Source organism: Corvus moneduloides, chromosome 11, assembly GCF_009650955.1.
Source record: "Corvus moneduloides isolate bCorMon1 chromosome 11, bCorMon1.pri, whole genome shotgun sequence".
Taxonomy (NCBI): domain Eukaryota; kingdom Metazoa; phylum Chordata; class Aves; order Passeriformes; family Corvidae; genus Corvus; species Corvus moneduloides.
This window is the reverse complement of record NC_045486.1, coordinates 2,144,866-2,172,403: the sequence shown is the minus strand read 5'-3', so window position 1 is coordinate 2,172,403 and position 27,538 is coordinate 2,144,866. Positions and strand designations below refer to the sequence as shown.

Genomic DNA, 27,538 nt, shown 5'->3' with positions numbered 1-27,538 from the left:
AGCCAGCAGTCCCCGGGTGCGTCTGCGTGCTCCGGCGGGATGGGCTGGGAGGGGGCTCTGCTGGAGTGTGGGCTGCTTTTAAGTGCAGAATGTTTTCGGGACCAAACGACTTGTGATGCCTACAGCTGTGAGCTCTGAGGGCTCAGACACACCCAGCAGCTCTTACTCATGCATGCAAAGCTCAAATGGGATGTTATTGAAAATATCCCATGGAGTCGTTGGGATGTGGATATTCCATGCAAGAACACTCCATGGACTTCGTGGCAAAAAAGGAGCATAATCAGTGCGCAGACATGGTCTGTGGCTTTCCTCCACGTTGGTTAAACTGGTGGTAGGGAGAGGGATTTCTGGTGCCTTGCAGCGGCTCCAGCACATGGGGGCCTGCGGGACACTGGCAGTGGCAGTCGGGAACAGCACGTCCTCAGCACTCTGAGCTTCAGTAGGGCTTTAGAGAGCCAAGTCAGTGGAACTCCAATGGGGAAAACACCAGCCACAAAGTTTAACTTCTGGGAGAACAGCTGGCTCCACGCTGGGAATCAAAGCGAAGGTGGAGGCTTGCTCTTCAGTAAAATCATCAGTTCGGGGCTGTGTCTCCCAGGGTAGTTGCTGAGTGGTGTGATGGCCAAGTTAAACTGGTATCCTGAGACAGTGAACTCGTGTAATCAAGCTTTGCTGTCTCCATGTAGGAAGAATGGCTCAAAATGCAGAGGGCCCTGGGTGCAGCCCAGCTGTTCAGGAGAGCTGTGTGGGTACTTGATAATCTGCAAAGCTGATGGGTTTTGTATAGCAGCCTTTGGCTATGACACAGTGAAGATTTACTGAGTGCAGCAAAGTGATGGTCTCCCCTTAGCAGGAATTCATTTTTACAAAACACTCTGCAAAATTTGGCTGCTTGTGGAAACTAGATGCACTTAGGAAAATGAACCCAATACTTTCCTTGTGTTTTATCCCGGTCTTTCTGTAATCTGTGTTCTTTTGGTAAGTTTTGCAGAGTGGGTAGGTAGGGCTTGGCAATCTCTGCAACCTCAGAGTGGCTTTTCTGCAGTTCTTCTGCAGTTTCCAGCAAATGCCAGTGGAAGAGTCATCCTCAGTCTCTGGACTAATGACTGTGTTCATTTTGCATCAGATGCATTTGTCGTCGGGAAAGATGACCTAGCCAAACCAGCCAGCTTTGTCTTTGAGGTCTAACAGAGTTTATCTTCATTTCACAAATTTTTTGGTTATTTTAAGCAGCTTTTGATTGATAGTGTCCCAAACAAGTTTGTTCTGTGCTCAGTTTGAATAATTTCTGCTGAACTTCAATTGCCTCTGTCTGCAGGCCTTTGAGAATAGGAAAGTGGTGGGATAGGGACAGGTTATGTAAAAAAGGCTCTTTGGCAGCAAAGCCAGAAACGTGTCACCCCTGCATGGCATTTTCTTAACTCCAGGTTTTCACAAGGGAAATTGATTCAGCCTGAAGTGAAGCAGAAGGTTTGTACCAACACACAAGAACTTGCACATGTTGATTGTAATACGGTTAATAATGGGAGTTCCCAGGTAACTCCCATGAGCTTCCGTGGGAGAACAGATCCCCATGATGCTGGGAAGGGATAACTGGAATAGGTGTTGCTGTTTCATTAGGTACAGGCAGGGCCAGTATTAAGGGTAGGCAAAGTAGGTGGTTGCCAACTCCAGCAGAAAAGCAAATCTCGAAAGGTTCCTTATTGTAATTGGCAGGAGGGATTTTTTATTGTTAAGAAAATTAATGTGGGGGAGAAGCAGGACAAGAGAAAACGTTCCTGGTTCACCTCAGGAAGGAGGCTGAGCTGGTGATGTGTGGCACAGTGAATCCCACGCTGCTCCACGTTCTGCTGCAGGGGTGAATGTGAATGTGGCAAATGAGCTCTTCTGAGAAGGTCTTTGCCCACTTCCAGCTCTCCAGGTAGAAACTTTCTGGGGTTTAGCTTTTGGAATTAACTTAGAAGCACTGTCAGGTTCTTTGGTAGCAGGATGGTGGTGACCTTGTGGTGGCTGTGCCTGGTGAGCTCAGCTCGTCACTCCGGCTCAGCAGGAGCCCTGGGTTTCAGTGGGAGGCCTGCCCTCGTTTGCACGGAGACAGAAGCAGAGGTGGAACCACGGGGTCAGCACCAGACAACAAATTAACTTGATAAATGCTGCAACTCACTGAGCTGCAAATTACATCAACCCCTTTATTAATTTATATAACCCTGAGCATCCCCCAGGGGAGCGCTGGCTCAGTGGTTCTGAGCAGCCCCGGGGCTGCCCCAAGCTCTGCTCCGGAGGATGAGGGCTGAGCCTGCCCTGCTCCCCGGGTGCCAGTGCCTGGCTGCTGTCCTGGTGCTGCCTTGGGCTCCCTTCCCCAGAGCAAGGAATGCTCTGGTGGGTGCTGGTGCTCATGGGCACTCGGAGCTGCGTCTCCTTGGGAAGGGATGAACGCTCCATCCCTTCCCACACGTGTGGCAGCACGGCCAGGCTTTCCTCTGGTGCAGCAACCTTGGCACATGAGTGACAGTGCAGGAAATTGCTGAGGACTCGTCCTGCAACGCTCGTCTCTTGTCTGCTCAGTAAAAATTCCACGTGCCGCTACTCTGCCTCACCTCCGCTGCGTTTCGGGTTTTCTTGGTCGGTGGAAGTTAATGGCAAGTAAAGTCCCTTACATAACACCTCTCCATGGAGACTCTGCTCCTTTAATTAGGGATCTTCTCAAAAGTCAGCTTGCGTGACAAATTACCCACACGCACATGTTGGTGCTTTCAGCAGGGGAAGGTAAAATGAGGTTGACGACATTGGTTGTTTCAGGCAGTTTTTAAGTGCTGCCCCAAGGTGACACAATGCACGTCTGCCACTTCGGAGACTGGTGGTGCCTTTGTTCCCCTTTGTCCATTGTTGTCCCCCAAGGTGGGCTGCAAACACAGAGGGTGGGGTGATGGGAGTTGGCACACAAGGAAAGGGTGATTATTTTTCAGGAAAGAAGTGAGATTTGCTCCTGGCTTTAAGGCATCTGAGCAGAGTTGCTGCTCTTGCACAGAGGATGATGATAGGATGTGCTTCATAGCCCCCTCTCCCCAGCAGCTGGGTGTGAGATGAGGACCAGGGGCCACCCTGATTCGAGACAGGTGGTGAGCTGGAGAGTTGTGCCTCCATCACAGCATGGCAAGAGTGAATCCATGTTGTATGGAATGGTGGGTTGGAGCTCACCGTGAGCATGTGAGGCTCCTTTGAGATGTGACTGTGCAAAAAGCTTGTGGCTTTGAGCTGTTTGAACTTCCAGAGCTGTTGGTTGAGCCTCCCCAGAGGATCTGTGTGCCTTCCCTTGAGTGTTCTGTGGGGCTGGGGGCTGTGGCCGTGCTGCCTGTGGAAGAGGTGCCATGGACACAGAAATCCCAGAAGCCACCTCCTCATCCGTCAGGTTTGGTAGGAAATTCTGGCCTGGACTCACACAACTCTCCCATCCCAACCTGGTCTTGCTCCGCACTCAGACTCAGTTGACATTTCTCAACATTTTTCCTCGTGTTTTGCCACCAGTGAGGAAACCCCACCAGGGTGAATTGTGGTCTCCTTTTCTGTGCCTCGGACTGCCCAGGGATGATTGATAGTTATTTCATAATTGCAGGATTGGTGCACAAAAGGAATTGAATGCAGAGCTATCCAGTTCTTTGTGGTTTTGGCACTCAGGAGACCCAGGGAAGCCCACTGGGGGGTACCAGCCACTGGAGCCCTTGGGTTGGAGAGAGCAGAGACTTCAAGACAAGTTTATGTCCTTGAGCTCATTGTAGCATTGGCTGTGAAGTACTGTGGCCAAAATGTCCTGTTTGGTTGCAGGAACACTTCGTTTCTTTTTTTATGTGGCTGCACCTGCCCTGCAAAATGAGGGGAAAACTCTGCAAAACGTTACAGGAGTACTGGTGGGATAAAATGTAGGCTTAGTGACACAATAGTGCTTTAATTTGTGGTTTGGAGTTTTTAAATCAGATTTATTTCTTTCAAGATTTGCAGCAGTCACAGATATCAGTGAGCACAGACAATTGTATATAAAGCAAAGGCTTCAGAGGCAAGAATGTCGTTGGGTCACTAAACTTCTGTAAATAGCACTTGAGAACTTCTGATCATTGATAAAAGAAGTCTTAAATTTTTTTGTTTCTGACAGGCAGAATTCTGTGATACAGGATGTTATATCTTTTTTTTTTCATTGTTTTAGTGATGCCTGTTTAGGAAACGAAAGCACAGCCAAGCAAGCTCTTGGAATGTGTTAAACAATCACCTGTGTCTTTCACTGTTTTAATGTGTTTTTCCTCAAGGTAAAATACACCATATGGGTTTTTTTTTTACATTCTGAGTATGTTACGAACATCACATAAAAAAAAAAAACGTTGATAAGGACCTGCATCATCAACTGTGGGCAGAGATCTTGTCCTTTTGTGAAAGAGCCCTCTCTGAAAGGAAACTTTGTGCAAATCCTGACCTCCTTGATAGTGCAGCTGCCTTCCAAGGAAAGTATAGGGCCTGCAGTAGCCATGAAGAAACCTCTGTCCTGATGCTCTGTCCTCACAGCCTGTGAGGAGACTGGGCTGCCAAGCCTGTAGGAGCACACCCATCTCCTTGGAGTATATTTTAATGTATTTAGCACAGTGAAGTCTCAGTGTCCCACAGCTGTTGGATACCATCATGCTCAGAACAGTCCAGCTCCTCTGATAATGCACTGTGAGCAATCCTTCCTGCAGGGGAGATTCCATTTTCTTTCAGGGCACTGGAATGCACGGGTGAGATTGAGGGTGGATGAGGTGAGATGGTAACGATACCACCTCGACTTTCCACTTGAGCTGCAGCTCCTGCTGCTTTCTGAGGTGTGTTTGGGCCATCAGTGTTCCTGCAGCAGAACATCTTCCAGTCTTTTTTCCCAAAGGGAAGTCTTCCACTGGGTTTTGAGGTGCCCGTCTGTGCGGTTGAGCAGTGTAGGTGGAAAAAAAGGAGAAGAGGTGCTGCCTCAGGGTTCAGCTGTGTCGCGGTGGCCTTGTGTTGTTCATGCTTGGGTACCACTTCCTCTGTGGCAATCCTCTCAGCATTCCACTGGGATCCTGGTCCTGCAAGGAGCAGGGAGATAAATCAGTAATTCTCCCAATTCCTCTCCACGGGATCCACGTCCAACATAAACTTTCAAGACGATCCCTAGCAGGATTAAAGTCCTCCCCGAGCAGGCAGAGGCAAAGCTATTCAGCAAAACAAGGTCATGCTGCCTTTTTTTTGGTAAGCACAGGAATCAACAAAGCGCTGTTATATAACTTCTATTTATATCCCACTTGCTCACTAGCTGCAGGCACACAAGAGTAGCTGAGAAGGGAATTTAATGAGCTCTCAGGGCTTGCTCACCTTCCAGAGCGGGTAGGAGCCAGCTTGTTTTTGAAGTGCGTCAGCAAATGAAACTGGTGGTGGGTGGGTGGTTTGGGTAGGTGGACTGACTTGTTGCTATGGTTTTCTTTAATTCCTCTGTCTCTCAAGAAGATCTTACACTTTTATTTTTTTCTTTTGGGGAGTCTGCAAACTTCCTTGTTTCTCACACCTACGCAGCGCTCGCCGGTTCGGTGGGGAAGTGGGATCCGTGCTCCTGCCGTGGGGAATGGGATCCATGCTGCTGCCATGGCTGAGCTGAGTGACCCAGCACTGTGTGTTCCCACAGGGATGCAGGAGGAACCCAAATCAGCTCTGTGCTGACAGCAAGGCAGACCCCGAGTCTCCCATGCTCCCCAGGCCATCTGTGAGCCCAGACCCCACAGTCACATTTATACTTGTGGTTCCCCCACTGTGCCCTCACCACCAGTGTCACCTCATATTTCCAAGGGCTCACACTGGCTCTGGAAGGGTGTGAGGGAACTGTATCTCTGTGAGGTTTGTTCTTGCTTTCCTCTGTGAAATGACTTTGAGTTGCATCAAGATTTTTGGGTGTTGCAGAAAGAGAACAGGTAGGATACGAGGGCTCTTCCTGGTGTGGTTGTGCTGCTGGTCTCATTTAAAGCTGGTTGGGACACACAAGCATTTCCACAGGTCAGGATCTGTACACTCATCACCCCCAGAAAACATTCCCCCCTAAGGTGGGCAGAACCCCCAACAAAGAGCAGAGCTGTGCAGGATGCCGAGTGGATGCCCATGGCAGGGAGAGTTTGTCTTATTTGTGGAAAATAGAGCTGGGAAGTCCTCCTTCTGCTTTCAGGACAAAGTTTATTTTACAGTTTGCAAAAAAAACAGGCAATTGAGGTGTTCTGGCAGATTTTCCTTATGGGTTTATTTCAAACTGTGAAGTATGTTCAGTGTGAAATATTTCAGCTGCCATTTCCTTAAGCTATGCAAGACTAATGATATCCATCACTCGTGCCCAAAGTGATGGATCTCCAGCGAGCCAGGACGTAAGAGAGATTTCGAGAGAGAGGGATTAGCGATATTTAAAATAAATAAATGAGGAGGGACTGAAAGCAAAGTTGGGTTGGAATTTTCTGCAGCAGAAGCCCTCGCAGTATGTTTAGGCAGAATGTAGAAGGCTGGCATTTGAGCTTAAGTCAGTGCTTGTGTTAGTGCAGTTCCCCTTAAAATGTGGCTTGTTTGAAGTAGTCCAGCTCTAAGAACTCGTCTGGGGGTGGCAAACTCTTCCTGCAGAGATGAAGTAGCACACAAGTTTTGCATTAGTTCGTGCTGGCCGGATAACCCGAGCGAGCTGAGGTCCCTGCAGTGATTTCTCTCTAGTGTTGGAATAAAATGTCCTGAGTTTAAGCCAGATTGCTGAGCTTTCTCCTCTTTCTGGAGGGACTTTCCTCTCTGAAATGTCCCTGGCTCGCCAAGTTCACGGGGTGTTTTCTGTGCGCTGGCATTAGAGAAATGGGGAAGGAGACGACAGCAGTTTGCTTTAATTGGTGAGGTGTTTGCTGGGGCTTTGCTTTCCCTGATTTCTTGGTAATCAAAAGCTTGTTTTGCTGGGGAATTCTTTGGGATGTGTTGGGATGGTCTGGCAGGGCTTCGTAGCTGATGAAACAGCTCTGGGAGGGTGCGGCCCCGGGACTGCTCCGAGCTCTGTGGGCTGACGGCAACCTCGGAGTGGCTCCTGCAGCCAAGGCAGCCCCAGGCCAGGCCAGCCCTCGTGGGGAGCAAACACGGCTGTGCAGAGCCTGCTGAAACCCAGGGCTCGCTGCTGGGTTTTGGTGCTGTTCCTCACAGGATCAGACAGCCCAGCCCGGAACTAGTCTGGGGTGGAAAGTCAAGCTGTTCCATGGGACACAATCCAACTGTTGCTCCTTTTCTTGGCTGGCAAAACAGCCGTGACTTCGGGGCAGAGCCAGGTAACAGGGTAGGGAAAGGTGTTCCCAGTAAAGGGGACAGCACACACCAGCCAAACTGGCGAGGCTTTCAGAGGCAAGAGCTAGAAATCAGCTGCCTTCAGCTGCTGCCTGGTTTCTTTTCCCATTTAACAATCCTACACTGGGCACAAGCTCACTCATCATTAAATTTACTGTGGATTAGTTACATTTATAGTGGATTACTTACCTGGGTCTGTCCTCTGTACACCTTGCACAAAGGTACCAGACTGCTGTGCTTTATGGTTTCACTCTCTGAAGGACAGATGTCAGTTCTGCTGGCTAAAATCCAATTTGTTACCAACTGCTGGTATGAGAGACACGTTAAGGAGCATTTGTCCCTCCCCTGTGGTTATCCTGCCTCCATAATCCCGCCCCCCTGAACTGCTGGGGAGTTAGCTGAGCTTCTCTTCCACTCATCATTAGAAATTATGTATATTACATATGTCAAAGGTCTCAGAATTAAGTGCTAATGCCAGGAAATGTGCCTGTTCTTTGCTGATTTATTTTTTTTTAATGTGGTTCTACAATCCAGCTTGTTAATGATTTGCAATATTTAAGAACATGCCAAAAAATACCCACCACAGAAGATGATATTAATGCTGAATAAAAAGCCAGCAAGCAAAAATGGTATTTTCAGTTTAGCACGGAACGTTAGGTAAACATTTCACAGAGTATGTAAATAGTCAGAAGGGGAGTCCAAGTTCCTGGGAATAACTACAGAAGAGACACAAACTTAAAAAAATGAGTGACTGGAAGTTAGTGACGTAAAAAAGAGCTTAACCACATGTTTCTAACAGTTTTTAACCACTGGAATAGACCACAGACAGACACAGTTCATCATCTCTGACACTTTCTCAAGAAAGACAGGATTCTTTTCTCAAAAAAAACCCATGGAACACAGGCTGAGTTGGTGAGGGAGCTCGAGGGGCTGCTGGTGCTCCAGGGTGGGCCAGGCTGTAGCTGGTCAAGGTGCTGCAATAGAAACTTGGCCTTCAATTTCTTCTCCAGAGAAATCCATCTCTGGGTTTGCAGCTTTGCTTCTGCATGTGTTGGGTGGAGCAGGAGATAGAGTCATAGGTGATGATGGTATTTATGTACCGAGCTCCTTTGGCCCAGGGGGGATCCACTGGAGGGGCAGAGGTGTAAGGGGGATGTCCTGCTGTGCATGAGGCTTCTGGCTGGAATTCTTTAGGAGCAGAGTTGGGTGATGGAGTGGGAAAGGAAGAAGTTACTCCACAAGTTTGCTGGTATCTGGTGTTAGGAGTTGATCTGCTCTGTGGTACTTTAATTGGATGTCAGGAGGAGCAGTGGTGTGGCTGCTTTGCAGACGTGGTGCCTGTGCTGGATTCTCCTTCCATCCCCTTGAAGCAATGAATGTGTGCAGGTGGTGGTTGCTTCCTCCTCAGAAGTGCTGGAGAGCTCTGTGGCGGTGTCCTTGCTCACGGTGAGTGAGGATCTGTCCTGTCAGCCACTCGTGCTTGTCACGTGGGGTGGGTCTGGGTTTCCTTCTGTGGCTGTGTAATTAATTAATTACCATGCCATTATCTCGGGCGTTGTCGCCTCAGAGCGGCCGCGGTTCATTTGCTCGGGAGGTTGCTGTGCTCTGGAGATCTGCTGGGCTTCCCTGAGCCGTGGGCACTCCTAAAGCTCTTTGCTGAGCCTGAGAGCATGGGGCAGACCTCACGAGCTGCTGTGGCCCTGCCGTGGCTCCTGTCCAGGGGCAATGACTTAAAAGACATTAACAATGCAGGGTTGAAATAAAATGCAGTTTCATATTGCATGAGTTTAGCACTCTGTAAGAGTGCCAGAATGATTTGGGCTGGAAGGAACCTTAAATATCATCTACTTCCAACCCCTTGCCATGGGCAGGGACACCTTCCACTGTCCCAGGCTGCTCCAAGCCCCAGTGTACAGCCTGGCCTTGGGCACTGCCAGGGATCCAGGGGCAGCCCCAGCTGCTCTGGGCACCCTGTGCCAGGGCCTCCCCACCCTCCCAGGGAACAATTCTTTCCCAAAATCTCATCTATCCCTGCCCTCTGGCAGTGGGAAGCCATTCCCCTTGTCCTGTCCCTCCATGCCCTTGTCACAAATCTCTCTCTTGCCTTCACTGCCCGTGTCTCCAGTACCAGATGGAGCTGTATCTCCACTACCTCTCAGACAGCTTTTCCATGCTGGGACAGCCAGGCACAGCCTGTACTGGTTTGTTATGGGACACAGTTCCCTGCCCTGCAGTAGGTTTTTAGGAGCTCCCAAGCCCCAGCGTGATGGTGACTGGATCCTCAGGGATGGCTGGTGTCAGATGCTGCAGTGTCAGGGCTATGTTTAAAGCTCTCTTCCTCAAAATCCCACAGGAGTGTGGAGGTTGGCTGTTCCTCCACACTTGCTCTTTCAGCAGCCTGTGGTTCCATGGTGTCTGTACACAAGCCAGGACCCCAGCAGACGGTGCTCTAAAATGGCCACTCGATTTCCGTTTTAAAAAGGGAGATTTCTCCACTTTCTTCTTTGAGGCTATATCTGTAAATAAAATTTTAGGATTTCTGTCATAATTATCACCACCCGTTACCTGCTCAAGCGCAACTTGCAAGATCACACCTCTTAAAATACAGTATCTTGGGAGCTGGCATGTGGTTGATTCATATGTGTGAAGGTGTTAGGCATCCTGACCTAAACTGAAACAATCATTTGGTGACACCCCTTCAGTGTATGCACAGCATGCACAAAAAGCTTTACTGGAAATGCTCCTTTCATTTGGGTTTTTTTTTCTCTGAAGCGCAGTGGAAACTCAGTTAAGAAGCTTGAAAAGACGACAAAAATCAAGTCTGTCAGCAAGCAGTAATTACTCTCATAAAAGGTATTTCTTTAGTGTGATTCATTAAAAAAAGGCTTTTCCTTCAGCACGGCTTCATCACAGGGAAACTCCTTCTGTCTGGGCTCTGGAGATGTGGCAGCCAGGTCACGGCCATCGCTGCCTGATGTGCAAATCGTGGGATTTTTCAGAAAGTGCTTGGCCTTTCTGGAGCCCGTGGCTTCTGCTGGTCTATCTGTAAATTGTTGTTTTTGTTGTTGTTACTATTTGTAATCTTGGTAGAGTGAAATTTGCAAGATGCTCCTCAGATCCAAACTCTTCTCTCTGTCTGTGTAGCCACCAAGTAACAGAGTTAGTTCAGGCTTGGCTGCCTCAACCACCCAGTTATTGAGGGGTTTGGTTGTTGGTTAGCCTCACCCTCCTCACCAGGAAGGATTTCTTGAATATATCTAATCTAAATCAGCCCTCTTTCAGTTTAGAGCCATGGGAACACATTATGAGAAAACACTCAAATTGTCGGTATAAAGGCTTGGATTAGATATTTTATTTTTACTGTACCAATACTAATAAATGAATTGGGCACCCAGATCACCAGGTGGCACATCACAGGCCCAGCACTGGGCAGAGGGCATGTCCTGCAGTGCTCTGGCACCTCTGCTTTGCTGCACTCTGTGGGTGGGTCTCAGGAGGGGGTACTGCTGTGACTGTCTTTGTGGATTTGGGATGTCTGTCCTGGGTTGTTCTCCTTTCTCTCCTCTCTCTCAATCACTAGCAGTAAACAGAATCTAGGAGTTTACCTGAGGTGCCGAGGGCAGGTGGGAGGTGCTGCAGTGGTGGGAGGGATATCTCGTGAATATTGACCACGTTCTTTAAATAGCCACACTCCTGCTCTGCCTGTAATCAAAGACACAACTCTGGGAGTGTTCAAAGTCACTCCGTGTGTTCTCGGTGCAGCTGCTGGGGAGTGATCAAAGGCAGCAGCAGCCACGGCCCCGTGTGCTCCACAGCGGAGCGGGCAGGATATATTGCTATTCCCATTTTAATTTGTTTTTTCAATAAATCAGGCTTCATTCCTATTCATCATGTAAAGCTGTTGGCTGGCGAGCCGCTGCAGAATGCTAACTAATTTCATAATGCTCTGCATAAGGTGACCCACTTACAAGTTCATCCTTCAGTCGTGTTTAAGCTCTGGTCCTGATTTATGTAACAGCATATTGGTTTCATCAAGAGTTGTCTGATCACTCACTGTGTTGGCTCCTTCTTGACCTGTACATGATTTGTATTCTCCTCGATTTTAGGGAGAACTTTCTGTCTCTATGCACATATGTGCAGAAGAAGAGTAATAAACCTTCTTAAAAGTAGTGCTTTGAGTTTTTCTGTCACTTAAAGATATATTGGAGTGGGAACTAAAAGGAGTTTTAAGGAGCCTGCTGCAGGCAGGGCAAGGGAAGCTCAGCAGGAGATGTCCCTCACGGCATCACCCTGTTTTGTACGTTTTTGGACTGTGATTAACATTGGCTGTTGTGTGTTGAGTCACAGTCCCTTGGATCTGAGGGTGGGAAGGCAGGACGATTCTTCCTCCTCTGTAATTTGCTCATACCCTTTTGTTTCTGAACTGAGAATCAAATTATAGGGAATTCCCTTCTCCTTAATTCGTGGTACTTACCTTATCTCCCTTGTTGAAAGTGAGGTGTGCTGCCCAAGTGTATCAGGCTGGTGTGATTTATTGCCCTCACTTCTCTTTAAATCTGTATTTGAAGCTGTTAATGAGGGGTTTAACAAAGCTGAGACACTGGGGCTACCTTACAATAAACTACAAGTTTCCGTTGCTGTGAGTTTCAATTTGCTGACGACTAATGAAGCTCCTGGTCCTGCAGGATACCACACGGTGCAGAAAGGTGGAATTGTCTGGGTTCAGACCTGTGTGTGGAGCTACAGATGCTCTTCCTTTTCTCTTGTAGCATTCCTTCTTCTGCCGGCTGACGGAAGATAAGAAATCCGAGAAGTTCTTTAAGGTTTTTTATGATCGCATGAAAGTGGCACAGCAGGAAATCAAGGCAACTGTCACAGTCAACACCAGTGACTTAGGAAACAAAAAGAAAGACGAAGACTCAGACAGAGATGTTCCCAACAGGAAAAGAGGTAATCCTCAGACGTTCCCTTTCTGAACTGACAGGGGGGAGTACAGTGTGTTTTGAACTCGTTTCAACTGATGCAATAATGCTCTGATCTCTGATCCCACAGAGCAAAGTTCAGAGATCAGTGGTGCCCTGGCTCGGGATTTCAAGAGCTTCATCCCCTCTTCAACTATTTGTGAGGTTGTGCTATTGAAATGAGGAAAAGTCTTTCTGAGCTGAGAGTCTGCTGCCTTGTCTCGTGACAAGCTGGCCAAATCTGATCCGTAGTAACGACCCTAGACTGTGGGTTGTGGTCAGCGCCTTCTCTAACAATAAGTGAAGAAATCCTAATTTTGTTCTGAAGCAGGTCCTTTTACCATAACTCTGGCTAGTGCTAGATGTGTGTGCCCTAACCAATTAATCCCCGAATTTATAACCCTGCTGTGGCTGGTGTACAAGGTGCAGAGTGTGACACGAGCCCCTCACCTACACTAAACGTACTCACCAGGGAGCTGCTGCTCAGCAGCTGGGCCTGCGGGTGAAGCTGCCGTGGGCACGTGTGAACAGATCTCCTGGCCCCCTTTAGCCAGCTTCCCTAAGGGAGATGTGTCCTTGTGTGTTGTAGTGAGGGAGCCCATGACCCAGATCACGGAGGAGGTGCGGGACCAGCTGCTGGAGGCGTCTGCGGCCACGCGGAAGGCGTACAACACGTACCGCAGGGAGGCCGACCCCGAGGAGCACTACTCGGCGGGAGAGGGAGCCCAGGCTGCGGCAGACAAGAGCAAAGACGAGCTGGAGATGAGTGCTGTCATCTCCATCATGCAGCCCATCCTGCGCTTCCTGCAGCTGCTCTGCGAAAACCACAACCGGGATTTGCAGGTACCGCCTGGCTCCGGGCAGGTGTGCTCAGGGTGCCTTGTGCGTTCACTGCTGCCACACCATTATCCCTAATCCCAGGCCTCTTTAAATGGATTATGTGACCAATTATTCTCTTTGCTCTTGAAGTTAATCCAAAAAAAAGTACTTACACCTTGCTGGACTGATATGAGGAAGTCCAGTTATCCAGTGGTCTTTGAAAGGTGCATAAAAGGTGGTGGGATCAACACTTCTTGGGGTTTTTAAAGAGTATATGTTGAAAGCAAGCAAGTGTTGTACTGTAAAGTTGCTGATTTGCTTTTGAGAGGGGAGGGAAAGAAAGAAGAACCATGTAGGAAAATGAAGAGGGCATTGGGACTTTGGTTCCTCAAGCTTAACTTTCCAGTGACCAAGTTCTCCTGGGTTTTCATGGATCTCTTCATGTGCCTAGAGTTGAACACACGGTGAAGGTGTCGGGAAAGCCTCAGCTGGAGATGAATCTGCTGAGGGACAAGAAGGGTTTCTAAGTTGTGTCCACACAGGAGGAATTAGGGAGAGGGGGGGTTTGCTGTGGAATGGGCGGAGTCCTTGGTGCCAAAGGACGTGGAGAAGGTCAGGGAGCTCAGTGCCACCTTCACTTTGCTCTTCGCTGGTAAGACTGGCCTTCACCAACCCTACATCCCTGACACCCTGGTGAGGTCTGGAGCAAGGGAGACTTACTCGTGGTGGAGAATTGGGATGGGAAACATTTAAACAAGCTGGATGTGCGTTTAAACAAGCTGGATGCCCCAGGCTCTATGTGGAATTCTGGCTCCAGTCCTGGACTCCCACGTCCAGCAGGGAGTCTCAGAGATGACTGATGGGTAAGGAGAGGCAGGGGGAGCCGAGAGAGGTCAGGCTGGAGAGCAGAAGGCTCAGGATCTCTCACCATTTGTGCAAACACCTGATGGGGGATGTGGAGAGGAGGGGGCCAGGCTGTGCTCTGGCTGCCCCATGACAGGGGCTGGAGTTTGCAGTGTCCAAAGGTCCTGGCAGCCTCAGCTGTCCTGGGATGTGTTTGTAGAATTCCAGGGAGCCCAGAGCAGATTCCCCCTTACAGAGGGGCTGCAATTCAGATGATTTTTGTTCAGCGCAGCCACTGCTGCTGGGTTGGGATCGAGAAGCTGGTGAGGTGCTGTACAATGTGCTAAATGCCCTCATAAAGAGTAATAATTGCCTTGATTGCACATTGTTCCCTGGCCGGCAGGAGCGTGGGACCCTGCGTGAGAGCTTTGCAGAGCTGCCAAATCGCTTCCTCTGAGCGGGAACGTCCCGGCAGCACGTGGGATCACAGCTGCATGGAACTGTCCCCGTGCTCCAGCCTGGCATTCTGGGAGCATCTCTGAGTGCCCAGGTTATATACATCAGCCATTCCCTCATTTTTAAGAAAAAGAGCTCTTTGATGTGTGTTTTGTCAGAGGGTTTTCCTGCCGCTGGCGGTGTCGGAGCCAAGCAGGCCGGCGGTTCCTGTGGCACGATTCCAAACCGCACGCACAGGATCCGCTGCTGCCTTTGGCGAGGCACCCGCAGCTATAGGAGCGCAGTTGAATTCCAGCCAGTGCACAGACTTGGCCTGAGCTCTTCCCTGTCCTGAACAATTAGATTTCCCAAACAGCAGGTAGTCGTAGTCAGCTCTGAGAGAAAAAGGGATTTCTCTTTTTTTTAACAAAAAAAAAAAAAAAGGCGGCAGAACAATTTTTCCAGTGTAATCCTCTTGCTGCCTGACTGCCTGCCTCGAGGTTTGTCCTTCTCCCTCAGCCCTGAAGGGGAGGCAGAAGTGTCTGATCCTCCAAAATCTTGGTGTCTGCAGCTGGTGCATGCAGCTGAGCTCCCTGCAGCAGTGCCAGAGGACTCGCTGCCTAAAGGAACAAGGAGGGACTCTCCTGGAGTCTGTGTGTGTCCCAGAACTGCACGTTATATTTGAATGAGGAGTGAGTTGGGATCAGCTGCCCAGTGCAGCTGTGGGCTGGGCACACCGAGCTTTTCCAGGCTGTTGGCAGCTGTGGGAGCTGATGTGCAAACACAGGGAACTGCAAGTCATGCAGGATGAGCTGCTGTGTGTCAGAGGAGGAGGTCTCTGGGATGCTCAGGCAGCTGCAGTGCTGTGCCCTCTGCATCAGTCAGTCCTTCCCTTCCCAGATACAGCCCGTTTGCTCCGTGTGGATGCTGTTCCCTCCAGCCCTCCATGGGGCTGGAGGAGCTGCAGTACCCTCTCCATATGAATGCAAGGACTGGGATGAACGTGTGGGTGCATATTTTCCACATGTTCTAGCTGAATCTGCCTGCGGCTGCTCATTCTGGATGCAGGGTCTCTCAGAGGGTCCACACCTCGGGGTCATTCCCAGGAGAGCAGTGGGATGGCACACTCAGTACTGAAGGGTTGTGTTCCCACTCTGTAGCCTGTGAGATGCTCTGGATGACAGAAAATGAAGAGCTCACTCTGTCCTGGCTGAGACAGCAGCGGACACTCCCTGGGCAGTTTATCACAGTGCAGCAGGGGTTTGTTTTCTACAATTTTTTCCTTTGCCTTGTTCCTTCCCATAACAATGCCCTCCCTCCCGCCTCCTGGGCCTTATTCCTCTTCTCTCCTTATTGACTGGATCAAGCAGCTCGGGTACAAGCCTGGCTGTAATCAGAATAAGTGCTGTGCTGCAGCCAGGGAGCATTTTACTTCCTCACTTTGGGTATTATCCTTTTGTTTTGCTTTTTTTCCTGGAGGGAAGGCACGAGCTCCGATTTCTGTAGGATCAACCTTTTTTACATTCTGACAAGTTAATCAGAAGTCAGGATACTAAATGAGCAATCAGCTGAAATGTGCTGAATCACTGTCACCTTTAGTCTGCATTCATGACAGCGTTTTCCTTTTTTAGCTTTGCCTTCCATTGAATCTGCAATTTCTCTCTCTGTTTGCCTTAAAAGATTCATTAGTCTGACTCAGGCAGAGACAGCCAGGGACCAGTGCTGCTCTCTGGGCTGGCAGGAAAGGCCCTGCTGGTTCTGTACTTCTATTCCTCTGAGGGACTTTTCACCCTGGAATTGTTGTTACCTGCTGGAATTAAGCTAAATAAGAGTTTTCCTGCTGAAACTTCAAGGAAAAGCAAGTGGTAGTGGCTGCTGGTCTTTGCAGCACTGCTGGGAATGCAGTGGCAAACAGCATCCGAGTCACTGGGAAGTTGGGTTTCTTTAGTTGTCCTTTAGTTTTGGATGGGTTTGGTGCTTTTTTTCATTTGGAATACAGGAGAGCAGACAGCTGTTAAATCCACGCCGAGAAATCTGGCTTTTCATTCGAGGAGCTGCTCCTAATCAGCAGCCTCAAGCAGGAATTACAGTAATTATGTGGGAAGAAATGCAGTGGAGAGAATTCCATTTCAAGGCACCTTCCTTCATGGTGTGCACTCAGGTGCCTCTTGTGCAGGTGGAGCTGCTGAGAGGCCCCAGCCAGGGAATCGCTGCTTCTACCTTGGAGAGAGGTCTGGGAGGAGGGAGCCTTGAGCGATGGTTGGCAGGGAAATGCAGCAGGTGGAGTGAAGCTTCCAGGCCCTGGAGAGTTTCCCAGAGTGCCTGTTCAAGGCTGGGTGTCAGGCTCTAATGGATCTCTCTTTATGAGATGTTTATGGGATGCACTCTGTTTATTGCTGTACAACGTGAAGCCAGCAAGCTGCTCAGGAGAGCAGCACGTTGCAAATAAGCCCTGAAAAGAGGCTTAAACTGCTTGTACAGTGAAACCAGAGCAATCCACCATGCAGTGCACTTGGGGATGGATGAACTTAATAAATACTATCAGCCAAACAGCAGTTTGCATGGTCTTGCCCCTCCCTCATGGCTTTGATACTCTCCTCACAGAATTTCCTACGCTGCCAGAACAACAAGACAAACTACAACCTGGTGTGTGAGACACTGCAGTTCCTGGACTGCATCTGTGGGAGCACAACTGGGGGCCTTGGACTTCTGGGTCTGTATATAAACGAGAAAAACGTGGCACTGATCAACCAGACGCTGGAAAGTCTGACCGAGTACTGCCAGGGGCCCTGCCACGAGAACCAGGTAATGAATCCAGAGCTGTGAAATGCCTCCCCCTTCCTCCCTGGGCCCCAGCTCCGCCAGACCGCTGTTGTCTTATAACACTGCCCACTTTACTTGCCCTGCAAGTCTGAGGATTTTTTCCTTTATAAACTCCTCATAATCACCTTGTCTTTCTCAGGGAGGAAGAGGAGTTGAAACACTCAAAGCAGTGGAAGTATTTCTGCTTTGCTAAGATTTGTTTCATTAGACTTGACAGGGAGAGTGGGGAATTTCTGTTCTTCATAGAATCCCAGAATGGGTTGGGTTGGAAGGGACCTTAAAGCCATGGGCAGGGACACCTTCCACTATCCCAGGCTGCTCCAAGCTCTGTCCAACCTGGCCTTGGACACTTCAGGGATGGGGCAGCCACAGCTGCTCTGGGCACCCTGTGCCAGTTTCTGCTTATTTTCTCCATTTCCTTATTACTTGAACCATAATATTCTCCTGAAAGACTGGAATGTGACTTTCCTGCCATTCTTGTCTCTGCAACAGAACGTGTGAGGCTGTGCATGCCAGGGAGAACTGTCAGTGTCCCTCTGCTCTCTGGATCAGGTGGAATAAAACCCTTTAGGTGTTTTAGGTGTGCAGCTCAATGAGCAGGGCTCTCTGGATTTTGAAGCCAGCAAGCTGCTGTTTTGTTTGTACATTTGAGTTACAGGCCACTCCAAAAGCAGGGCTGAAGGGTAGGCAGAAGGTTACGGAAATTCCCGTTCTTTGTGTAGACAGGACTGAAGTAGGTGTTGATTGGCACATTTATAGTGAAGAAAACTCTCCCTAATCTCAGTAAAACACTGTTCCTCCAGCCTGGACAGTTTGGCATGGAAATGCTTAATTTATCAGCTCTGGTTCTTCGTGCTTCCTGGGGCCGGGGACTCCAGTAGGACCATGGTTGAGGAGAGGAAAAGCTTGGAACAAAATGCCTTAATCTTTTGTTGTTGCACTGCCTGGAGCTCTCTGTGCAGTTATCCATCTCGGGCAGCCCACGAGGTGATGACAGAGGGGACTCTGCTGCTCTGGCGGGGTCACCAGCCCAGGCTGTGTTTGTAGTGCAGGCAATTAGTGAAGTCTGATGACTTTTCTTTGGACAGAACTGCATTGCTACTCACGAGTCCAACGGCATTGACATCATCACAGCATTAATTCTCAATGACATCAACCCTCTGGGAAAGAAGAGGATGGACCTTGTGTTGGAGCTGAAGGCAAGTGAATGTTCTGTGTGAGGCACGTTAACAGTGAGATGGAACATAATTTTATTGTTGGAATTATGTGGGTGTTTATTATATCCCAATATTCATAAGTGCCCAAAAATTATATCCATCAGTGAGCTGGAGGCCGTGCCCAAAGATTGTTTGTCACAGGTATTTAATCTTTCAAATGATGACATGGAGCCGCCAGTTCTCAGATGGAGGATGCAGGCAGTCAGAATACGCTGAAGAATCCTAAAACGATTTCCTGTAAAAAATTTAAAGCTGATGAAAACTGTTCTGTTGTTGCTGAGCTTTTACGTGGACAATGGAAGTGAAATTCCTCATGTTGCAACTACTTTTCTAGTATTTCATTGGTGTTTTTTAATTGGTTGCTGTTAAATCATCAACAGTTCTTCAGGGCTGTTCATATCAATGCTGAAATAATTAGCCCTGGTGCTGGTTTCAAAACACAGGAGCTGGTTCCCCTCTAGCAATGGCAGTCCCAGAGCACCCTTGCTTCAGCCTGTGCTTGAGAAATATTTCCTTTCTGACTTACTGCCCTGACTGGCACTGCAGTGTCTCCTTGTTTTTCGTTGCCGACTCACACCATTATTATGGGTAATGTGGGTTTTTTATTATTGTAAATAAAAAATGCTTTTAGACTCGATTAGCATTATACTTCAAAATTAAATACTTTTATTGGGTTTTATTGTCAGGCATGATGGATTTTAATCTTAATTGTTTGTATTAATGTAGTCTGGTGCCTTGTGGTAGTTTCCCATTTCCTCCCTGTGTTCCTTGGCGTGAGCAGACTGCAGAGTGATTTCAGTTAAGAGCAGCAAAGCACATCTGTGTCTTCAGCCCTGGCTGTCCCTTGATTTAATCAGCAGCATCTTCAGCAGAGCTGAGCTGCACCATTTGGGAGCTCAGAGCTTGTGGTGATGCTGCAGTGTCTTTAAACCAAAACAAAATAACACAAGCATGAAACAGCAGCATTTTCAGAAATCCAGACCTTGGCTGGGGTTAATTTAATGTCATTCGTTAAGTAGGATTTGGGGAATAAACTGCTAAAAAATCCTTTTAAGTTGTATAGGTCAGTAATTAGAGGAGGGGGGGGGGGGCTTGGTGAGGTGAGGCTGTGGGAGCCCTGAGCTGGCTGGCACAATCTGCCCGTGGTGGCTGCTGGCTGGGGGACCCAGGTCCCTGAAGCCCTTCTGGCAGCAGAATGCTGCCACTCAAGCTGGGTTGTTTGGCTCCTGGCAGTGATTCCGTTGCTTTTCCCTCCCCTCAGAACAATGCTTCCAAGTTGCTCTTGGCCATCATGGAGAGCAGGCATGACAGTGAGAACGCTGAGAGGATCCTCTACAACATGAGGCCCAAGGAGCTGGTGAGTCCCGGGATCACTCCCGAGCTCCTGACTCTGTTCATTTGTACAGGAGACAGAGAAATGAAAATTCCTCGAGCCCCAAGAGCTGTCCAGGAAACCATAGCAGGGTTTTGGGGCTGGTTAGTGTATGGACCGGTGAAAACACAGGCTGGAGATCCAAAGTACAGCCAAAGCACCACTGGATTGTCCCGGTGCTCGGGGCTGCGTTGGAGCCAGGGTCAGAACGTGATGCGGGTGCAGAGAGGGTGGCCTGGAATATGTTACCTTCAGGGGAACGTGAGGTTCAGTTTCTTGTGCCAGTGAGCTGGGCTGAAGCTGAGTTCAGACCTCCTGTTTATCCTGGATGCTGAGAAACCCACTGACCTTCCTTTAAATGTCCCTGCTCTGCTCCCATTCCCTTCCGTAGGAGTGCCGAGGGTGTGCTGCCCTCAGCAGCTCCCACCCTTTGCCTGAGCCTCCTCTCCTTGCCTCTGCCTCCTTCTCCAGGTGGAAGTGATCAAGAAGGCTTATCTGCAGGGAGAAGTGGAGTTTGAGGATGGAGAGAACGGGGAAGATGTCGCAGCATCTCCAAGGAACGTGGGACACAACATTTATATCCTGGCTCATCAGGTAGAGTTTCACCACAAGTCACAAACTGGGGAAAGCCAGAGTTTTCCCTGTTTTCATGGTTCATCTCTGAGAGAAACTCACTGCACATTCTCTTGTCATCAGAGCAAATCCAAATCTTAATCAGAAACAAAAATAGTACAATACAAGAAAATCTGGGAATTTTCTTTTATAGTGGGAAGCAGGCAGGCTCTGGACAGAGTTCCTGAGGACACGTGGCTCAATTCTTGGCAGCACCGAGCAGCAGTGTATTGTTTTTCAGCTGTATCAAAGGTTACTTTACGCTCCCAAAGAAATGCTACTCACAGATCAATTAAAGTGTAATCAGAAATCTCGGTCCTTGCCACATTCTCTCTCTGCTGGAGCCAGGCAGGGCCATTGTACTGATACAATGTGTGTTTGAAAGGTAAAAAACCAAAGGGGACAAAAACATACCTAAATGTACTTAATGTATTGATGCTGCATCTCTCCGTGCATTAGAGACTTCCTGTTCCTCCAGCATCTGAGCAGACAGACCCTCACTGTGCTGCAGGATGAATTTGGAGCACCCAGCAGCATTTTTGGAGCAGTGCTCTGTGCATCTGCTGCTCAGCTGGTGCAGATTTTCTCTTTGTCCCTGCCTGGATCCTTGGTGATGAGCACACCTTTGGGTTAGGGTGGTGTAGAAGGACAGACCAAATGCGAACGTTCAGAAAGATTCCAGGCAAAGGGTGGGAGAGGATGGGGAAAAGAGGAGTACAACGCTGGCATTAAAGAAATACGTATTTGAATCATTCTGACTTGCTCCCAAAATAGAGCTGCAGGGTGTCTGGTTGGAACAGAACAAGCCTTCTGTCAACTTTGCCCTTTCCTAGCAGCTGACTGCGTACTATTTCTTTTTTTATGCCAAAAATCAGAAATTTAATATCACAGAGAGACATCTGGTGTCTCCCACTCCCTGTGCATTCCTTTATTTTAGTTGGCTCGCCACAACAAAGAGCTGCAGAACATGCTGAAGCCGGGGGGTCAGATCGAGGGGGACGAGGCGCTGGAGTTCTACGCCAAGCACACGGCCCAGATCGAGGTACCGGGAGCCTGCAGGGGCTGAGCCTCCCAGGAGAGAGCCAAGGAGTGCAGCCCCAGTGCATTATTGACGGTGCTGTCGTGGCTCTGCCTGCCTGTGTGTGGACTGTTGTCTCTGATACAGAACATAAATAGAGAGTTATTTATTTAATTCCCTGGCAGTGGTGGGGGGAGCTATTCCTGAGCTGTCATGTGTGGGCTCGGGGATGGAGCTGAGCAGAGCTCTCTTGGCAGGAGGAAGTGTGGCTTCGCTTCTGTTACATTTTGGCCGGTGCTATTGCTGAATCCAGAAAGTTTGTGATAGGTTTTGCCACTCTTTCTGGATTCAAATGACAGTTTGGCCTCATGTGCCATCTAAGAGCTTTCTAAAAGTAAAATGTTCACAAATACGGAGATTTCCCAGAGAAGCTGTGGCTGCCCCAGGATCCCTGGCAATGTCCCAGGCCAGGCTGGACAGGGCTTGGAGTAGCCTGGGACAGTGGGAGGTGTCCCTGCCCATGGCAGGGGGTGGCACTGGATGGGCTTTAAGGTCCTTTCCAACCCAAACCAGTCCATGGTTCTGTGACTTCCCAAAACTCTGTAGTCAGCAATACAGAATTAACTGTTACTCCTTGTACTTGCCCATGGCTCAAATTTGCCAGCATTCTTGAACTGGGCCACCACATTGCTCTGAAATCCATCCCAGCTCTGGTGCAGGATTCACTGGGCCCCTTGGATATCCCAGCTAAGACCAGTACTGCCAGAATAAGACCACAGCATAGAAATTACAATTTTGGAGCTAAATGTAGACCTGCTTTGAAGGGTAAATTAAATGAAATCTGTGTCGAGCTGCTGTTCTTTGGAAATGCGTCTGCATGTAGCTGGTTTGAAAGGGGGAGCAAAACAGGCAGAAAACCAAGCAATAAAAGCATTTAAACACTGGGAAGGGCTCACGAGGCTGCTGTGCAGATTGTCAGGTCGGACCGCACCATGGAGCAGATCGTGTTCCCCGTGCCCAGCATCTGCGAGTTCCTCACCAAGGAGTCCAAGCTGCGCATCTACTACACCACGGAGAGGGATGAGCAGGGCAGCAAGATCAACGACTTCTTCCTCAAGTCAGAAGACCTCTTCAATGAGATGAACTGGCAGAAGAAGCTGCGAGGTAGGTTGGTGCTGCTCCGCGTGGGGCAGAACGCTGAGGTCGGGATTTTGGGATTTGAAACGTTGGCTGGGCAGCAGATGGTTCCCCAGTGGGGCAGAAACCTCGATCATTGTTCGCAAGAGCTGCTCTGTGCACGATAGCAGGATGCTGGGATAAAGGCAGGCTGGATGCTGGAGCAGGAGGGACCCTCTGGAGGGGATCCAGGGCACAGCGGAACGGAGCAGCACAGGTCGTCCCTTTTGAGATCCAGCAGGAAGGAACAACTGTGTGGAAGAGTAGCTGAAATGGGAAGGAGGCAGGGAGAGGACCCAGCTGAAGAGAGCAGTGGCCTGTGCCAGAGGCAGGGAGGAGTAAGGCTGGGGAATGCAGCAAGGTTGGACTTGGTGATTGTAAAGGTCTTTCCCAGCCTTTGATGGTTCTGTGGACTTAGGGCATCTCTAGGAATGGAGATGTTTAAGAACAAGTTAAAGATCGATTTCTCAGTAGTGGTAAAGTAGAATTCATCCTTTTTTGGTAAGTAGACTGGCTGACAGGTTGATAAGTCCCTTCCATCCCTATGATGCTAAAATATCTGAAAGCAGGTGTTTTCAAGCGCTGATTTTCCCTGAGGTTCCTGCTGGCAGCTGGGAAATCCCTTACAATGATATTCTGATTCACACAGTGCCACCACGTCCCCCCATAAACCTTCTAGCTCATTTGCTTCATATTTTTGTTCTTGTTTTGCTGAAGGCCAAATGCTGCAGCTGAGGCTCAGTGGGCAGTGCTGAGACTGACCAGCAGAGACCTTGTGAAATGTGAGACAGGGCAGGTCCTTCCTGCTCAAGTCAGCCCCTGCCATCTGCTACCACTGCTGCTCCCCTTCCCTGCATCAGCTCCACTTCAGTGTTTAGTGCAAGAGCAGGACTGGTCTGGAACCCCCTCTTGGAGCAGATGTGGGACCGCTTCCAAAAATCTGAGAGCTCTGCAAGAAATCTGGGACTATGACATCCTAAACAAATTGCAACTTCAACAGCATCCATATATTGTTAAATTTTGTTGCTTGAGTCACTTTGTCTTTGAGGCTGTCTCCAAGCAAGCTGTGAAGGCATTCATCATTAACAACAGACCACAAATTAGCCAAGATCCACCTGCAGAAGTGGAGAATATTTCCCTTTTTTTTCTTTAAAAAATGGGGATCATTTATTCTGTCTCTAATATTCAGGTCTTGTCTGGCCTCTGAGTGACTTTTTATGTTCATACAATTGTTTCTCACATCTTCAGTAAAGTTTGTGTTGGAGCTGTGACCTCTGGCATTTCTGTGTGTGCTCATGTGATGCCACTTAAGAGTTTATTCAACCTTCAAAAAGACTTCTGAAATAAAGACCCACGTACTTCTCCCTTCAGCTCATGGTGCTGGCCCATAATCTGAGCACCAGAAGTCTCTTAATGGTTAATTAAGAATGGAAATGAGCTGCCAAAGCCAGGCAGAAGCCCTACACAGGCAGAGAGTCAGTGTCCATCCCCAAAGGAAGGTGTGAAGTTAAACCTGGGCCTTTATAATCACCCTTCCTGTAACAATTTCATAGAAATCAATTCAACCTGCTTACAAATTTTTCCAGTTAAGAGGAAATTGAGAAGATTGAGACATTGTGGAATTCTTTACCCCTTTCTTTGCTAGGGGTGTTGGAGGAGGGGATTTGCTGGAGAGACATGGTGGCTATTGCAAAGCTCAGAACTGCTGCATGTAATAAATTACCCTTCAGCCCCAAAGTCTGCATTTTCAGCTTGTTCCTAAATTTTACTGAGAGCTTTTTCATTGCTCTCTGGTATCTAAACATGCTGCCTCCTTTCACTAGGGCAAAACAGTTCTTTCCCTTCTTTGAGACCATTTTTAATGAATTTTTTCCCTACTCTAGATTTCAGGAGGACACAATCTGCTGTGCAGTAAGCCTGCAGGAGCTAAAATCAGGGGGATTTAGCCTGGATGCAGAGGGAATTACTGCAAGGCAGCTTCTTGGCTTCCTTTTTGACTTAGGGTTCACGACCACTTCAGCAAAGGAATCTTTCTGCTTTCTGCTTCTTGGTTCTGGCTGCAGGGATTATTAAAATTAGGAGTCTTTTTGAGAAGTATTTCTGTGTAACATTAAGGATTTAAATGTGCTGTTGGACTGTGCATTGAGCTCAGTGCAGATGTGCTGAGTCCTTTGCCCCCGGGGTGGAGGGAAGGCCAGGGAGCTTCACCCCCTGGTTTATTCTGGGGCTGTTTTGGGCTGTTCTCAGCAGAAATACAGTTTGCAGGTGGCAGTGTCTGGTGCAGGTGAGCTGCTGGCAGCAGCAGAACACAGAGGGATGGGGCTGGAGCTCACTGCTCATCTTCCTCCTCCAAATTGTTCTTGGTGTGACTCCGAGTACAAAGTCTATTATTAGGGGAAGCCTCAAGTGCCTGATCTCTGCAGTTTCTCAGCTTGTTCTCTCGCTGCTGCTAAACCATATATGAACCAGGGATCCTTGGCCTTAAAACACCGCCTAGGAAACCTGAAGTGCCCCCAAGATGAAGGATAATGAAATAAACTTCAGGATAAGCCATGAGTATTGTTACTTTTGATGCTGTGCTTTTGGGCAAACTGAAACTAAACTTGTTTTGGTGGTGGTATCTTTTTTTATAGAGACCTCTTATTTTTACTAAACCTTCCATTGAAAAGAATTTTTTTTCTCTTTTGCAGCTCAGCCTTTCCTGTACTGGTGTGCTCGGAACATGTCCTTCTGGAGCAGCATCTCCTTCAACCTGGCTGTCCTCATGAACCTGCTCGTGGCATTTTTCTACCCATTCAAAGGAATTCGAGGAGGTACTGATACTTAACCCGCAAAAATATGTGAACAAAGAAGGTGTAATGAGCCAAATTCTGCCCTCCCCACTAGTATCTGTGCACTGCTGTTTACATCAGTGAGGGCAGGAGAACTGAATTTGGCTTTTTGAATTGCCTTGTTTTAAATTGTGCTGTTCTCTTACTCTTTCTTGAGGCATTTTTAAGGAAAATGTGGAGCCATGCTTTTTCCTAGGGAAAAAAATTACCCAAGGCAAACATCCACCTTTAATTACTTGACTGCTCTACTTCAGTTCAGAGTTCTGTAATTAAGGATTGAACTAAAAACAGGCGAAATGTTGAATGTGTTGTGTTCCTTGAGCTTGCAGTTTATTAATTTTCCACACAGTTTTCCCGCTGCTCCAGGAGGCCTCTGAGTGCTGGGGATGGGTGGGTGACATTATCCTGCCTTGGCAGGGGGGAAGTGACCAGTAGGAAAGCGTGGAGAATAAGGGAGAAGAGCCCATTCCCAGGATTGCCTGCCCCAGGAATGTGGGGAGCAGAGGATTCCCAGGGTGCCAGCCCTGCCCCCTGGCTCTCAGCAGGGCTTGCCAGCATTCCTGGCACAAATTCTGGGATAACACAGTGGGATTGCACAGCCTCCCTGTGACAGGTCCATGGATGCTCCTCTGACCCCAGCCGGGGCTGTGGGACACTGGTGGCTCCCAGAGCCAGCTCAGTGAGCACTGAGCAGATGCAGCTGCTTGTCCCTGGATCCAGCCTCTCCCCAGAGCTGCACCCTGGGGCAGGGCAGGGCTGGAATCCTGTCAGCAGCAATTGGGAAACCTGCAGGGATATTCTCGGGAATGTCACGTGCATCACTGACAGAGTGCTGTGAAGGGAGTGTCTAGGTAGGAGCTTTTTCCTTGTGTCTAGGGGGTTTGCATCCTGCAAAAGCCTCTCAGAGGGATATTTAAGACCAAAATCCAGTATTCTGAGAGGGGGAAGAGAACTTGTGCCATCAGGACCACCAGGCTGTGGCTGCAGCTGCTGTTCCTCTGTGTCACACCCAGTGTCAGCAGGGTGGGGACAACCCAGATCCTGGCTGGAAGGTTCCAACAAGCCCAAAGAGCTACTGAGTTTCTGTCTCTGGTTGCAAAGATCCCAAGTTAAAAGCTCTGTATTTATGGCTGCCAGGAAAGCTGCTGGTTAAATGAGTTCCCTGAGATTACAAACTGCAAGACTGGGGGGGGATTGTTTGGCATTTTGAAGATGCCCTACCCTACATATTCAAAATTCTTTATTTATCAGGTAACATTTTGATACAACCTCTTCTTCTCCTAGTTTGAATCCAGAAAGTAAAATAAATAAATACATGTGTATCTTATATTTAGCTTAAGAAAAAAAAAGACTCTTCCAAACAGACTGTTTGGGGGAAGTTGTCAGTGTCTTGAATTGCTCAGACACGGTGAACTGAGCAGCTGATGAGCATCTGACAGTAGCAGAAGCTGTAAAACTTCTGACTTGAGGAGCAGAAACAAAACTGGATGCCTGGAATTCAGTACTGGAACGGTGAGAATTCCAGAGACAGGGAGAACTTCCTGCACATTCCTCCTGCCTGTGGTTGTGTAGGCACTCCCAGCAAGGCTTTGGGGTCAGGTTGGGTGCAGAATTGATGAGTGACCAACCCTCGGCTCCATGTGCCAGGACAAGGACACTGCTCCCAGCCCCTCTCCGTCCCTAGGAAGGAGAGGGGAGCCTGTGCCCCAAGCCCTGTAGGTGCCACAGCTGGGTCCTGTGAGGTCCTGGCATTGCCCTCCCCGTGCTGCTGGGCAGCCTGGGCTTGTGGGCCAGGCCCAGGTGGGTGTTCAGGGAACACCTGGGGGCTTCAGTAACTCCAGGTGTTTCTTCGGGCCTGCTGGGAGCTGCTGCAACTCCTGAAAGCAAATATATTCCCAATAAATCTTATTTAGCTTTTAGATAAGTCATTCCTAAATAAGCTGCTGCACATTTCCTGTGTCCCCTCTCCGTGCTGTTGCTTGTTCCCACTCGGTGACTCCGTTCCCAGCTCTGCACCTTGTGCTGTGACAGCTCCGGTGGCAGCGCTGCTCCAGGAGCCCGAACTCCCCCCAGGCAGCCAAAACAGCTGTTCA

General features: G+C 48.8%; 1 protein-coding gene across 12 annotated transcripts in view; it reads left to right on the top strand.

Moving 5' to 3' along the window:
- ITPR1 (inositol 1,4,5-trisphosphate receptor type 1) overlaps nt 1-27,538 on the top strand; it is a 160,341-nt gene that overhangs the window by 106,776 nt on the left and 26,027 nt on the right. For all 12 annotated transcript variants that reach the window (XM_032121349.1, XM_032121350.1, XM_032121355.1 and 9 more), the window contains 9 exons: nt 12,108-12,288; nt 12,889-13,142; nt 17,001-17,201; nt 18,308-18,418; nt 19,698-19,793; nt 20,280-20,402; nt 21,358-21,462; nt 22,410-22,602; nt 25,305-25,427. In XM_032121349.1, the coding sequence (XP_031977240.1) occupies nt 12,108-12,288; nt 12,889-13,142; nt 17,001-17,201; nt 18,308-18,418; nt 19,698-19,793; nt 20,280-20,402; nt 21,358-21,462; nt 22,410-22,602; nt 25,305-25,427 (1,387 nt within the window). The remainder of the gene's footprint in view (nt 1-12,107; nt 12,289-12,888; nt 13,143-17,000; nt 17,202-18,307; nt 18,419-19,697; nt 19,794-20,279; nt 20,403-21,357; nt 21,463-22,409; nt 22,603-25,304; nt 25,428-27,538) is intronic.